Below are 15551 nucleotides of genomic sequence, written 5' to 3' on the forward strand. Positions count from 1 at the left end.
CTGCTGTGGAAAGAGCAAGGAAGTCTACTGCTGTAGAACTGGTTACGGAATTTCATAATGAACAGTAAATAGTCTAACACTAAAAATCCAGTCGGGTCCAGAATAAAGCAGTCACTCTACCCGTGCTCACGTTGACAGCCCACGGGTTCCGTAGCACCGACCATCCATCCTACGTATCCTAGAAGTACAACCCAGGGACGTCGCTCCCCCCGAAACCCCGCAGCTGGAATACTTGGTCAACGCTGGAGCCGTCTTCTGCAAGGCAGGGTTCCCGACTTTCGGCCCCGCCCCGTTATTGTCACCCGCAGCAGCCCCTAGAGGTCAGAAGGCGTTTCCTTTCCAAGCCTTAGGCGTCCACGGGGATAACCCCACCCATCCACCCAGCCCAGCCCTGCCCAGCCCGAGCGTCAGGCCCCGCCACTCCGGGGAAGCCTAGCGGGCGCCCCGGGCTGGGTCTCCCGGGGCCCTAAAGCACTGGAACAGAATGACGGAGATGACGAAAGAGCTGACGCCACACCGCCTGCCCGGCTGCGGCCAACGTTAGAGCCTGAGCAGGTCGCCAGGGCACTCGCTGTCACGGATCAAGGGGCACGCTCCGTTCAGCGCCGTCCCGCCCCTCCATCGCCGGGGCCCAGCCTCCCATCTGGCGCACTCTGCGCCGCCCGCACCCCGCCCATCCCCGGCCGCCCAGCCAGCCCAGGCCTCTGGTGAACATGGCGCTTGTCCCCTGTCAGGTGCTGCGGGTGGCGATCCTGCTGTCCTACTGCTCCATCCTGTGCAACTACAAGGCCATCGAAATGCCCTCGCATCAGACCTACGGAGGGAGCTGGAAATTCCTGACATTCATAGATCTGGTAAGGCTGTCTCTCCCTTTCCCCGTCTGCCCTGCACTTTAGCCTGAGAATATCTGTGAGTGCTCCAGCGCCTGTAGGCACGCGCCTCCAGCATCCACTCTGGTCTTCGCGTCTTACCCACTGATTGCGTCTAAAGGCCGGCCTACCCCCTCGGTAGCCCCTTGGTACCACCCACATTACTACTGGTTTGAGTGGTACCTTTGTGGTTCGAGTGGAGGTGGGGTGCAGCCAGGCTGTGGGCTATTTGGAGGGGAACACAGATATGCTTCTAAGAGGTGACACGGAAGGATGCCCAACTTAGTAAATGGATTGGACGACCTTGATCATGAGGGGCCTCCGACTCCCTGGCTCCCAAGGTGCTTTCCAGAGTGCCCGTCGTGGGATCAAGTTGCAGCAACTGTGGAAACTGGGTACTGTCGAATTACTCGGAGCTTCCTCTGCAAGGACCAAAGTCCTCCACACGAGGAAGAGAAAGCGCCTAATAAAGTTGTCTTTTTTTTTTTTTTGCATCTGGTTATTTTAATTTTTTGGCCCATTGTCAGTAATTTTCTTACTTCCTTTTACCCAGAAACTTTAGGGAATAGAGAGTTTCAAAATGCCTTTCCAGTGCAACTTTACACCCCAGTTTCCTACCATTCCACGTGAAGATTGCATTAGTTTGCGTCATGCAACCCTCTTTTGGCACAACATAATAGCCTTGGCAACTGCAGTTTTCTTGTTTGCTTGTTATTGTTTGTTTGTTAACATATTAACTTCTGGCACTAAAAGGGTCAGAGAAACAGAACATGAACCTAAGGTCCAGGAATGACATGGGGTGGAATGTAGGAACTTTGGAATGAAAGGTGGCTAATTTACTCTGGGTCCAATAAACCCTAAAAGATGGCCACACTAAACATGACCAACAAAATCTGGGCAGAGAGTTCAAACCAAAGCAACCCGTGCTAAGGACTACAGAAGAGGTTGAACCAGTTCCTGGGATGCCAGAACTGTTTGTCCAAGATTATATACCAGGTGGGCTACACAAGCAAGATTGTCATCTCTAATCTTTGACTCCCCATTTTGTTGAAGAAAACTTGATATTTGCTTTAAGATATTTCCAAAGGCTTCAGATCCTTCAAAAGACAAAAATGCAGTTGCAGAGTTTTTGTTTAGAAAAACCACCTTATATTTGTGTCGCATTAAGGTCCTCAGAGAGGACCTTAAGTTCTTTTTTTCCCCCAGCCTCCGAATTGGGCTTGTACGCTAGGGCACATGGTGTACCCAAGACTCCCCAGGGTTTCAAGGGTTTCATTTTTCAAATCTTCAACTTCTATGTCTTTTTTTGAAGTTGATCTCCCTCTGAATATAGGTAATACCCGCCAGTTCCTTTTTTCCTTTGTCACGTGCTCATCCGTTCAGCCAAGGGATGAGCACATGACCAAGCTCTCTGTTGTATTTACCTGTTCCTTTTAGCATTCAGAAGCTAGGTGACTTTTCTCCAGGACTGTCTTCATATTTGATTGAAAAACAAAGTCAAGCTTGTTTGACAGGAAGGTGTATTGGCTCTGCCAGTTATGATGTACAGCATGCATTTGCTATAGAGTGAATCAGTGAAATGTACAGCCTTGATGTTCTCATGTATATACATATACATACGTGTGTATATCACATATGTGATATATACATACACATATATACACATGTAAATGTACACACACATATATATCTATCAGGGTGTTAGCAATCATGTCCCTTTTTCAAGTGTTTAAACTTATGTTAAAATGTTTAGACATTCTCTTAAAATACATGCCTAGGTTTTCAGAATTCTTTTAGGGGCTCTGTGAACAAAATTCCTCTTAGGTGACTACAATGTCCCATTCCTCAATCAGATCTCACTTAGAGCTGGCCCACTTCAATGTCACCAAGGAGCAGTGTTGACCTAAAATACTGACGGAGCCCCCAGCAGAGCTGCAGGAAGTCTGAACAGTTCTCAGAAGCACTTAAGGATTATATAAAGTGTGGAGGGGGGCAGAGTAGGGGGTCAGCCATTGAGAAGGATAGGAAGTGCAGGTGTCGGCTAATCCATGAGAGATGACTGCTTCTCACGTTGGCATTGCTTACTGTGTGCTGAGAAATAAGACTCACACAAAGCAATATATTTCTCATAACCTCTGTGACGAGGAGCCCTGGTTGAGCCAATTTGACTCTACTTAATCTGTCAAATACTTTATACTTTAGCATTTGATCATTGGACATGTCTGTTTTAAATGATGATCACCACAAATCGACTTCGTCTATCAAAATTCAGGCATAAATTCAAATTGGATGCTTTTACTTGGTTTCATATTTAGATTTAGTTTGTATAGGGCCTTCAGCCAGTCATTCAGATTTCTTACTCTCTGTGGTTCTGATTGGGATATAATAATTCTCTTTAACCATGAGTTCTTGTGAGACATTATGTGTAGAATATATTCACAGAGGGATACTCAGTATATATACACATATACTATATATATATCTACATATGTGTGTGTGTATATATATATATATATATATATATACACGCACATATGAGAGATATGTCTGGAAAAAGTCAAGCCATTGATAATATAATGAGAATGGTTTGTATAACATTGATGTAACATGGCAGCCAAGGAGAGGGGCCTAGAATGCTCATCTGTGAACAATGACGACTTCACTGTACTAGTCAGCGGGGGTGGTAGACCCCACTGAGTGAGCATGTGTACTGTGTGGCCATCATATTCAAAATGAATGAATGAGTAGAGCAACAAATCTATATTAGATTTTGTGTTAGGCTTGAACATTCCTCCCAGAAACTGTTCAGATGATTCAGATGGCTTTTGGGGAGGATACAATGAGTGCAGTGCAAATTAAATGTAGCAGAAATGCTTCAAAGATAGTCAGAAATCTGTTGAAAGTGATCCACATTCTGGAAGGCCTGCAACAAGCAGAATACCTGAGAATATTGAACATGTACGGGCTGCAATCAACAAAAATCAGTGACTGACCAGGTGAGAACTAGAAACTGATCTGGAGATTCCAAAACTGCTATGTCTGAGATTTTAACAGAGGATCTCGGCATGAAACGTGTTGTGGCAAAATTTATTCTGCAGCTTCTGCTACCAGAGCAGAAGAAACGTCATATTGCAGTTGCCAGTGACTTGATTCAAACTGCTACCAGTGAATTATATTTCCTCAAGAAGGTCACAGCTTTGAAGGGGACTAAAGGGTCATTTTCCTATGTACAATGTTTCTTGTGTTTTATATCTTCTTTAGTAAATGTCTCTTTTTCTTATTGCATGGCTGGATATTTTATGGTCAGACCATATGGATTTATGGTCTTTAGAGCTTAAGCATTGTATAGCTGTTAAAACAACCAACCTGCCAATCCATAGGAATGGCATGAAAAGATTAGGCTGCTATAGTTTATCCATGTAACTTTTCATTTTTGCGCGTTAAAAAAAAACGTGATTGCTTAGTGCCTGGGACAATTTTAACAATTTGAAGGTCATGAGAGCAATTTTGGAAAAGGGTTTAGCTTCTCAAAGTTACAAGGAGAAGACCCCTTTTCTAGTCATCGGGCTTGTGGGGAGCCTGGGTATTTATCCTGGTGGTCACAGTCTGGTTCTATGTTCCATGGCATCAGTTGGCCAGAATGCAAGTTGGGAATGTAAGGCTACATGTGTCCAGCAGCAGATGCTTGTATGGCCGGGGCCGTTCCAGCTGTAGCTGTGGCTTTCTTTGAGTACAAGTCATCCCAACAGAATCAAAGTTCAAGGTTAAACACTGCAATGCAAGATACTGCTCAGTAATTTTACACTGTTATTCCCCAAGAGGTTCTTTTTCCAGCATTAAAAAAACTGTGAGAGAAAGAGTGCTTCAGGAAAATTCAAGTTTGTAAATGGAAATGGAATGCTGTGGTGTGCTAGGCAGAATGACGGGTCCCTAAAGATGCCCATGTCCCCGCAATCTATGAATTTCATAGGTCACAAGGCAGAGGAGAGTTAAGTTTGCTAATTGGCTGATGTTAGAATAGGGAGATTATCCTGGATTATCCAGATGGGCGCAAAGTAAATCACACACATTCTTTAAAGTAGAGGGAGGCAGAAAAGGACTCAGCTGGAAGAAGCCGTGATTGCTGAAGAAAGTGACAGAGAGGTGCAGTATCGCTGGCTTTGAAAGTGAAGGAAGGGGCCAAAGCCAAAGGATGTAGCGGGGTGTGTAGAAGCTGGAAAGGACAAGGAAATAAATTCTCCCCTGGAGCATCCAGAAGGAACACAGCCCCGCTGACACCTTGGTTTTAACTTGGTGACACCCATTTTGGACTTCTGCCCTCCAGAAATGTAAAATAACAGATAGGTGTTGCTGAGGGCACTGAATGTGTGGTAGTTTGTTACTGCAGCAACAGAAAGCTGGTACCCGTGGCTTTGTATGCTCTGGCCGAAAAACAAAATTCTTAAATGTTGTTGTACTTAGGCAGCGACTTAGCAGTTCTTCGTGTGTGTTAGGTAATTGGATAGTTTGCACTTTAACCAAAGTATAGGTTTAGCCTCCTGCATCTATGAAACTGTGCGGAGGAGATGGACATGTAACAACAGACAATATGAGAATCTATAAAAACTGAACAGCACTGGAAAAACTAGCAAAATACTTTGCTGTTAAGCATTTTGGAGACTCTCACTATGCAACACACCCTGCCAGGAGGAAAATACCCTTAACTGGAAAGAAGCTGCAGAGAAAGAAAATTTACACTCACTGATTTCAAATACTTCCTTAACCAGTATTACAGCTGATGAACTTTCTTCAAATCATGCAGATTTGTTCACTTACCACTAATGAAAGGATACTTGCTCCCTCAAGTTATGTAACAGTGGCCCCCAAAATTATTCAAATGAGAAACCAGAATAAAACCAGCATAAATAAGGTGCATGCTGAGGCCTCACAGCAGTGCTGGAGTTAGTAAGTGTTTCTAAACTTAAGAAGAAATGGAAAGTGTTTCTTACCAAATTTTAGGTGAACATTCTTTTCTTGCCCTAACTCCTTCTAAAACATTTAAAATCATAGGGATTTTTTTTGGGGGGGGGAATATATCAATCAGAACTTTATACAGATGTGTGTGGTAGAATGCTAACACATAAGCCAGAATCAACTTCTTTGAAAACCATGACCTGGACATTTGTTACTAAAAATTAAATTACACCTGACATTGGATTTAGGACCTTTGCTTTTTAATGACTGAATCAAAACTTTGGCTCTCCCACTGGCTCTGCTTCATGGTGCCCACCATTCTGAGAGTTACCTGTTGGGGCTGCACCTCACTCACTGTTTTCCCTGTACTGACTTCGGCTGTGCATGCGCAGAAGACTGTTTTAGGTCCTGCCTCCTCAGAGTGGGGTCTGGCAACCAGCGGATCCATCCTACCTGGGAGCCTGCTGGAAATGTGGAATCTTGGGCTGCACCCCAGACCTTCTGAATCAGAATCTCCACCTTAATAATACCATCAGGTGGTTTGTCTGCACATTCTAATGTGATAAGTGTTGCTCTAGGCACGTCATTTCTGCTTTGTAATTTAACATGGAACAGTTCATAGAACACAGCGTCGATATATTAATTCTGCCTACTGGATTTAAAACACCTTTCAACATACCCGTGTCAGTGTGGCTCAGTCGGTTGTAGAGTTATCCTGTAAACCGAAAGTTTGCGGGTTTGTCTTTGGTCAGGACAAACCAAGGACAAACTCATGCCTGAGTTGTGGGTGCAGTTTCTAGTCCGGGTGAGTGTGAGAGACCACCGATCAGCATGTCCCTTTCACGTCACCATTTCTCCCTCTCTCTCTCTCTCTGGTCCCATCTCTCTGGAAGCCAATAGGAATGTACTCAGGTAAGGATAAAAAAAGTCTGAACATATTTCAAAATATATGGAAGGTGACTCTTATGGTGAGTTGGTTAAAAACGTAAAAAATGACAACTTTAAAATAAAAGGAAGAGAAAACTGTGTTAGGCACCAGGGATAGGTTATTTATTGCCATTATGAAACAAATGTAGGTAATCTTCAGGGCAACCCAGGCGAAAAAGAATACGCATCTGCCTCTATCGTCCCTTGTGTTGGCGTAAAGGGAGCAGAGCAATTTATCAGAAAAATGCAGTTCTTTCCAGGCGCTGGCTTTTCAAGGTCATTTATCACTCAGACTGTCATATAAAGAGCATTGAGTAGAAAGTAGATAATACCTTTGATTGATTTTTAGCAGAATATATAGGAGTATTTTTATAGTTGATGTTTCTTATATCATGATTTGAGGAAAGCCAGAGGCGTGGCCTTATATTTTGACTGGGTGCAGGCATTTTTGTGGAGGTTTAACGTAATATAATCTAGGCACTTATTTTTGTTTTCTCAATCTGTATTGAAAAAGAATTTAAGAAAAACACAGAGTGAGAAGGGTAAATAAGGGCTCAGATGTGGAAATACTTGGGATGTTCAAAGAGCAGGAAATAGTCAAGTATACATGGAGGATATATTTTTTGCTTTTAGACATGCTAAGAATTTTTGACATTTAAAAAAATTAAAAAGATACATTGCATAAATGTCTTGAACAATGCATTTGAGTTTTTCTTATATTTTACCTATTATAATAAAGTATTCTTGACTCTAGTTCATGGCTTAATATTAAATAGGAAACAAAGTATCTCGAGAAGAGATTCTGTATGTCATTATGTAACTAGGGTGCTTAGTTTGCCAGTTAAAACCACAGACTGCCATGTGAAGACCAATAGTTCACTGAGTCCTCAGTGAAAAACATGAAGTGGGTTTTTTTTGTTTTTTGATATTTTGCAAAGAGGGTGAGTCTGCATTTTTAAGCAGAGTCATTCTTAACCCTGAAATGTACACATAAACTTAAAGGGCTAATGCTTTTTCCTAGCCTTGGGGAAGAATTGTGAGTACAATATTTTGCATAGAACTCTCTTTCCCTTCTTTGAAAGTGTTGTTTTGGATCAGAGGTGAGCCAGAGGCCTGGTTTTGTCCGTGCGTTATCACCCATTCCCTTTCTTAGTTGCGACTGTTATTGAAATTACAGAAAGTCATCTGACCACTCATTGAGGTCACTTCTTCCCCCATCCCTGCCATCCTCATCTCTGCTATAACATTTAGCAAAATTAGTAGCTGCTCTTGAGGGTTTTCATTTGTTTCTCCGTGTTACCCTGAAATGCCATGTGTTGCTGTGGGGCTGTGAACAATAGTATAATTTTCCATACCGAATCAGATATTCCTGTGATCCAAGTATCCTTGGAAAACCCTCCCTGCTTAGGATTCCACGACAACCGAGCTTTCTTTGGTGTCTAGCATCCTCTGGTTGGCAGCTAACTGGCCATTTTCCACGTGCAGGGCACATGTCCTGCCCCAGCTCAGTGAGCACAGGGCCCTCTTTCAACGCGAGACAACCGTGGATCAGATCTGTTTTACAGCAAGATATGGAGTGTAGCTTCCGTAGACTCGGTCAAGATAGACTAGTCAAAAATAACCAGAGACATCACTTGAATACTGTTCTTTTGAATCTTGAGAAAATAGAATGTATTCGTTACAGTATTTTAGAAGCGTGGCATTCTAAAAAGTCAGTTAGATAAACATATAGCCCCTTCATATTGACTAATATTTAGATGGGCCAGACCATTATTATTTAAAGAATTTAATTTCACAAGCGACACATAGAACTATAGAAAATTTGTATAATACAGAGAACCATAGGGAAGAAAACATATCCCATCTCGATTACCCTTCATTTTCTGTGCATCTTTGCATTTGAGTGCTTTAAGATGGCATTTATCTGAGAGCGTCCTACACATATACAGAGTCAGACTGCAGTTATATATATTGTATATGTTTGCAGTGTGTGCACATATGTATAGTCAGATTTCAGAGAAATCCTATTTTTATGAAAATTATTTTAAATTACAGAGAAAAACATCACTCGGAGATACCGATGTTAGTATTTGGATTTTGCCTTTTGAACTATATATATTTCTTTAAAACAAAAGCTCAATACGTGCATACTGCCTCTATGAATTAATTTTTAATGAACATACACTAAAATGAACCCCTTTTGGTGTATAGTGCATGAGTTTTGATGGATGCGCAGACTCACGTAGCCACCACCACGGTCACCTAAAATACCTCTGTACACTGTCCCCTCATAGCCAAACCCTCCCCTGAATCTTAGTGACCCCAGATTTGTCCTTTATCCCTATAGTTTTGCCTCTTCTACAAAAATATATGACATACAGTACCCAGCATTTGAGTCTGGCTCTTTTTGCTTAACATGATGCATTTCAGATTCCTGCCTGCTGTTGCCTACTGATTGTTCCATTTTATTGCTGGATAGCATTCCACAGTATTCATGTATCCCTGTTTGATCCACTCATAAGCTGAAGGGCATTTGAGATTTTCCTAGTGGAGGTAATAGTAAAAGAGCAGCTATAAACATTAGCGTACAAGTTTTTGCATGAATGTGAGTTTTCATTTTTAGTGGATATGTACCATTATTTTGTCATTTCAATAATATTACATAAAGGGGGTCATATTTGTGACTTTTGGGGTTGATTTTTTTCCTCTCAGAATAATTCCCTAGAGATTCACCCAAGTTGTTAACACGTGTTGGTGGTTTGTTCCTTTTGCTGTGTGGTATTTCATGGTATGGGTGGATCACAGTTTGTTTAACCAGTTACCCACGAAAGGATATCTGGATTGTTTCAAGTTTGGGGCTATTGTTAATAGAGCTGCCATGAACATTCATGTATGGTTTTTTGTGTGAACATAAATTTTTATGTTTTTTGCATAAATATTCAAGAGGGCTGTTGCTGGGTTGTATAATAATTATAATTTTAGTTTTAGAAGAAACAGCCAAACTGTTTTCCAGAGTGGCTGTGGCATTTGACATTTTTACCAGCAATGTGTGAGTGATACAGTTTTTCCTCATTCTTGCCTGTTACGTGATGTTGTCAGTGTTCTTATTTTAGCAATTTTGATTGGTATGTAGTGGTACGTCATTGTGTTTGTAGTTTGCATTCGGCTGACAGTGGCTAATAACATTGAATGTCTTCGAGCTTACTGGCCATCTGTTTATCCTTTCAGTGAAACAAATAGTATTACTTTGTTAACTTGTCCTTTCTGAGGGTTTATTGCTAGCTCATTAGGGATACATTTAATTTCTACACATCCATCTTGTGATTTTGCTGAACTTATTCATCCTTAGAGCTTTGCTATGGATTCCACGTGATTTTTAAAAAGTAGACAGTCTTAGCCCTGGCTGGTGTGGCTCAGTGGATTGAGTGCGGGCCTGCTAACCAAAGGGTCAGAGGTTCGATCCCCAGTCAGGGCACATGCCTGGGTTGCAGTCCAGTTCCCAGTAGAGGACACATGAGAGGCAACCACACATTGATGTTTCTCTCCCTCTCTTTCTCTCTCTCTTCCCTTCTCTCTAAAAATAAATAAATAAAATCTTTTTAGAAAAGTAGACAGTCTTGTCATCTGCTAATAAACAGTCTTCTTCTCTTCTAATCTCCAGGCCTTTTATGTCTTTTTTCTGTTTCATTATATTGTTTCAGACTTCTAATATGATATTGAATAAAAATGGTGAGAGTTAATATTTCTGCCTTATTGTTTTAGGAAGAAAATAGTCTTTTGTAGTTAAATATGATGATAGCGATAGTATTTTTTTCACTTTTCACTTATTGGTTTTCCTTTATATTTTCTTCTACTCCTAGTTTACTGGAAAGCTTTAAAAAATCATAAATGGATGATGAATTTTGTCATATGCACTGACTGCATCTATTGATATGTTCATATGGATTTTATTTCTTTTCCCTGTTACTATGATGAACTATATGGGTCAATTTTAAAATATTGAACTAGTCCCACATCCCTAGGGTAAATGCATTTGATTGTGATATATCGCCCTTTTACATGTTGCCGAATTTAGTTTGCTGCATTTTGCTGATTTTGTCTCTATGTTTATTATGTTTTGAGGAATACTTGCCCTTTTTGTGTGTGTCTGACTTCAAGATTAGTGTAATTCTAGTCCTTGTTCTTCTTCTGTGCCCTAGAACAGGCTGAGTAGACCTGGTACTACATCTCCCTGACATTCTCTAGAGAATATATCCATGAAAACCACTGGGTCTGAAGTTTCCTTCGTTGGAAAGTTTTAACGAAAATTCTCATTTGGTTGATTACCAGATAGGGAACTATGCAGTTTATCTAGTTCTTTGTCATCATGATTTGGTAGTTTCCATCTTTCCAGGAATTGGTCTGTTCAGAGAAGTCCGGCTCTCTCTTCTCTCCGTGGTTCCTGCCCTACGCTCCGGGCTGCACACGCTCCTTTGCTCTCCTCCTCTGGCCAGGAAGATGGACTGCGGTCAGAGTGTTACCTCCCGGGCTGTCATGCGGTTCTACACACTTGGGGTTGCCTTCACAGGGAGGCAGCAAGAAAAAAACCCCGCCCCTCCCCCCTCCCACCGCCCTTCCTACAAGAGAGCCTCTGTTTCCCAGTTCCTCTGGCTGGAGAGACAGGTTTTCCTTAGGGTTTTAGACACCTGTGCTATTCCCAGCGCAGTTCTGTAACTGGGCCTGTAAGGTCTCCCTCACAATGCCCAGCACCCAGGGGGTCTTTTCTCTGGTCCTCTGACCAGAAAGACGGTGTTTCTCTTGGAGTCTTTGTTGTTAGTGCTTGCTGCAGAATTCTGGGAGCCAGCTTGCCCACAGGTCAAATATAGGGGGAAAAGGAAATAAAAATCCACAAACCTCACCCCTTCTTCAAGTTTTCACTTCTTAATCCACCTGCTCTGTGCACTTTTCAGAGCCCTCAGGTAGTAGCTTTTAAAAACTCTGTTCAGAGTTTTTAGCTGCATTCTGTGATGGTGACAAGCTGTGGTCAACTTCCTTCATCTTGGCTGGCAGTGGAAATAGCTTGCATATAATTTTAATATCTGCTTTTTTCCATCTAGAATATTTTGTATACATTTTCCCATGCCATTATACATTTTCTCATAACATCATTTTTAATGAATGTGTATTCCTTCATTGGGGGATTTACACTAATTGTCCTAGTGAACATATGAATAGATAAATCTTTCCATTCATCTTTGATTATTTTCTCAGGATAAATTCTTAGAGGTGCAGTTGCTCTACTAAAATCTCTAAGAGTGTACCCTAACTTTAAATCAATCAATTTCACTCCCTGCAATATTTAGAGTACTTATATCTCTATATTCTTGCTGACACTAAGAACAGAAAAATAACAGCAACGATCACTCAGAGTTCTTCAGCTTTACAATTTACTGACCAGGAGTTGCCCTGCAAATATTTCAACACATAGCTTATAAATGTAAATGAGCAACTGTCATTAAGTTTATAAGACCTATGGTATTGGCACATTTTGTTTGGGCTCATTAATACGTGAACCATACATGAACCTTCAAATGCCTAGAGCATCCTAATTAGGATAGAACTGAGATGGCTGAAGTGAGCAGTAGTTTTCTGTGCACAGTACTCACGGGTTTGCTTGTGCATTCCATTCACCTTGCACTAAAATTGTACTGTAGCTGAGTCATGAGTGCTTTATTAAATCTAATTTAAAAAGCCAACATTAGGAGTCCAAGGGAAGTGTGTTTGCTCTTATATTACATATCCTTTTTTTTGTAATTACACTTACACGTCTTTGTTATTTTCTCAAAGAACAGGAATGTGAAGAAATACGTATAGAATGGGAAAAATAGCCTTTTCTAAAATATTAAAGCCTGAGTTCAATGCCAGACCAGATCACTTGTTCATCAGTCCAGGTCCTGGCAGAGGAGAGATGCCCCACTTGATCTGGGTAATTTGAAGGTGTTTAGTGAAGGGACAATTTACAAGGGTGGGCAGGGTATAGAAGAGTCGCAAGGTACAGCACAGAACTGTGGGCTACAAATAGGGACATTCAATGCCCCGGCAAGGCTGAGAGCAGCGACAGTTGGTGCTCCTCCAACTGGCAAGACCCTCCATCAGGCAGGGACCTTCTGGGGGTGAGTAACAAAACAAACACCCCAAGTTTCCTTTCCTTGCACTATCCAGTCTCCTGCCACTACTGCAAATTGCTTAATCCCTACCAAAAGTCAGAGGGTAAGAGAGACTTTCTGATGCAGTGCCAAGATCTACCAAAATGAATATAGTTTGAAAAATTATTGAATTTAAAACTCCTACCACAAATTCAGTAGTCTCTGTCTAATTTGCAACCAATTGTATATGATAAGAAACATTTCTGTTTTGCAAGATACACACACACACATTTATAGTTGGAGATATAAAAGGTAATTTTAACTTAATATAAAGTGATGATTCTTTGCAAACCATACTGTCAGTTTATTGGAGAATTATACACAGACTATTCTATATCTATTAAAAAGAGGCTTTACGGAATAAGAGAAGAGTACTTGGGTCCAGGGGTCAGACTGAATTTGAACTTCAGCCTTACCACCTACCAATTACATCACGCTGAGTAAATTTCTTACCTTCTCTAAGGCCTGATTTTTTTCATTTGTTAAATGGGAACAATAATAGTACCTATCCCATGGAGAGAGTTACAGTGAGGATTAAATAAGGTGATGTGTGAACTGCATAAACCAATGCCTGTCACATATCAAGTAGTTACTAAATGTTTTCTATTATTTTTTTAATTATATTTTATTGATGTGTTATTATTGTTGTCCCAGTCTCCCCCCTTTGCCTGCCTCCACCCAGCATCCTCCACTCCCTGAAGCAATCCCAACAGCATTATTCATGTCCATGAGTCCTGCATATAAGTTCTTTGGCTGCTCGATTTCCTACACTGTACTTTACATCCCCCATGGCTATTCTGTAAACACCTATTTCTACTCCTTAATCCCCTCACCTCTTCACCCATTCCCCCATAACCCCTTCCCGTCTGGCAACCATCAAAACGCTCTGTGTATCCGTGATTCTGTGTCTGTTCTTGTTTGCTTTGTAATGTTTTTTAGATTCAATTGTTGATAGATATGTATTTATTGCCATTTTATTGTTAGTAGTTTTGATCTTCTTTTTTAACATTTCATACAATAATGGTTTGGTGATGATGAACTCTTAGTTTTTTTCTTATCTGGGAACCTCTTTATCTGCCCTTCAATTTTAAATGATATTGTTGCTGGGTAGAGCAATCTTGGCTGTAGATCCCTGCTTTTTATGACTTTGAATATTTCTTGCCAGTCTTTTCTAGCTTGCAAAGTTTCTTTTGAGAAATCACCTGACAGTCTTATGGGAACTCCCCTGTAGGTAACCAACTGCTTTTCTCTTGCTGTTTTTAAAATTCTCTCTTTATCTTTAATCTTTGACATTTTTAATTATGATGTGTTTTGGAGTCGGCCTCTTTGCATCCATATTGTTTGGGTCTCCCTGTGCTTCCTGGACTTGCATGTCTATTTCCTTTACCAAGTTGGGGAAGTTTTCTTTCATTATTTTTTCAAATAAATTTCCAATTTCTTGCTCTTTCTCTTCTTCTTCTGGAACCCTTATGATGTGAGTGTTGGAATGCTTGAAGTTGTCCTTGAGGCTGCATATGCTATCCTTGCTTTTTGAATTCTTTTTTCTTCTTGTTGTTCTGATTGGTTGTTTTTTGCTTCCTTATGTCCCAAATCACTGATTTGATTCTTGGCTTCATCCACCTTACTGTTGTTTCCCAATAAATTGCTCTTTATTTCAATTAATGTATTCTTCATTTCTGACTGGGTCTTTTTTATGCTGCTGAGGTCCTCACTAAGTTCTTTGAGCATCCTTATAACCAGTGTTTTGAACTCTGCATCTGATATATTGCCTATCTCCATTTTGTTAAGTTCTTTTTCTGAAGTTTTTATGTATTCTTTCATTTGGGCCGTGTTTCTTTGTCTCCTCATTTTGGCAGCTTCCCTGTGTTTGTTTCTATGTATTAGGTTAAGCTGCCATGACTCTCTCTGACTTGGTAGTGTGGCCTAATGTAGGCCCAGCACTAGCAGTAGCCTGCCTAGATTCAAAGCTTGGCTTTGCTTGGTAACCTCTAAACTCAGCGCAAGTAGCAACCATCTCAGATTGCTTTATAGCTCATGCAGGGTAGCCCCGGGTAGAACACAAGTGGGGACTAACCTAGACCTGAACCACCTGGGAAATCCCAGGGCCAGTGCACTCAGTGGACGCTATAGACCATGTTGGAGCACCACTAGTCTCCCCTGCACAGCTGATCTTCCATAGAGGGCTGAGGTTGGTGGTCAGTGGACACAGCCAGTCCTTGCAGCTGACTGGCCTGGGTAAATGCCTCCCATTGCCCTACCAAAAGAATTCAAGGCTCAACTTCAAGAGGAGGGTGTACTCAGCCCACATGAAGGGCGCTGCACATTTTGTGCCCAGCTTGGGTGATAAGGGAGGCTGTGCCACTGGACCCTACAGGACACCGAAATGTTTTGTATTAATGTTCTAATTGTTATATGCTTACCTGAGACCAGGGATAAGAACCATGATTCGAGAATACTGTAGTCATTTTAAGATGAAACTAATTGTTTAACCAAGTATAGGATTCAGAGAGGATATGGAGTTCAGCAATTAACTGTGCAGGCTCTGGGATAAGATCTTGGGCAAGTTACTTATATGCATATATGTGTGTGTGTATATATGCACACATATGCTTTTTAT

At 41.3% G+C, this 15551-nt stretch overlaps 1 protein-coding gene across 4 annotated transcripts in view; it reads left to right on the plus strand.

Annotated features, from left to right (window-relative positions):
* Window positions 1–365: 365 nt before the first annotated feature.
* The window catches only part of AIG1 (androgen induced 1), a 211747-nt gene continuing 196561 nt past the window's right edge, over window positions 366–15551 (plus strand). The window contains exons 1-2 of one of the 4 annotated variants that reach the window (XM_037144949.2): window positions 380–536; window positions 691–854. In XM_037144949.2, coding sequence (XP_037000844.2) covers window positions 485–536; window positions 691–854 — 216 coding nt within the window. In that variant the 5' untranslated portion in view covers window positions 380–484. Of the gene's footprint in view, window positions 855–15551 lie in introns of all 4 variants that reach the window. The other 3 variants (XR_005082431.2, XM_037144946.2, XM_037144945.2) reach the window with 3 other exon arrangements.

The sequence above is a fragment of the Artibeus jamaicensis genome, unplaced genomic scaffold (genome assembly GCF_021234435.1).
Source record: "Artibeus jamaicensis isolate MK-2021 breed Jamaican fruit bat unplaced genomic scaffold, CSHL_Jam_final contig_3176, whole genome shotgun sequence".
Classification (NCBI taxonomy): domain Eukaryota; kingdom Metazoa; phylum Chordata; class Mammalia; order Chiroptera; family Phyllostomidae; genus Artibeus; species Artibeus jamaicensis.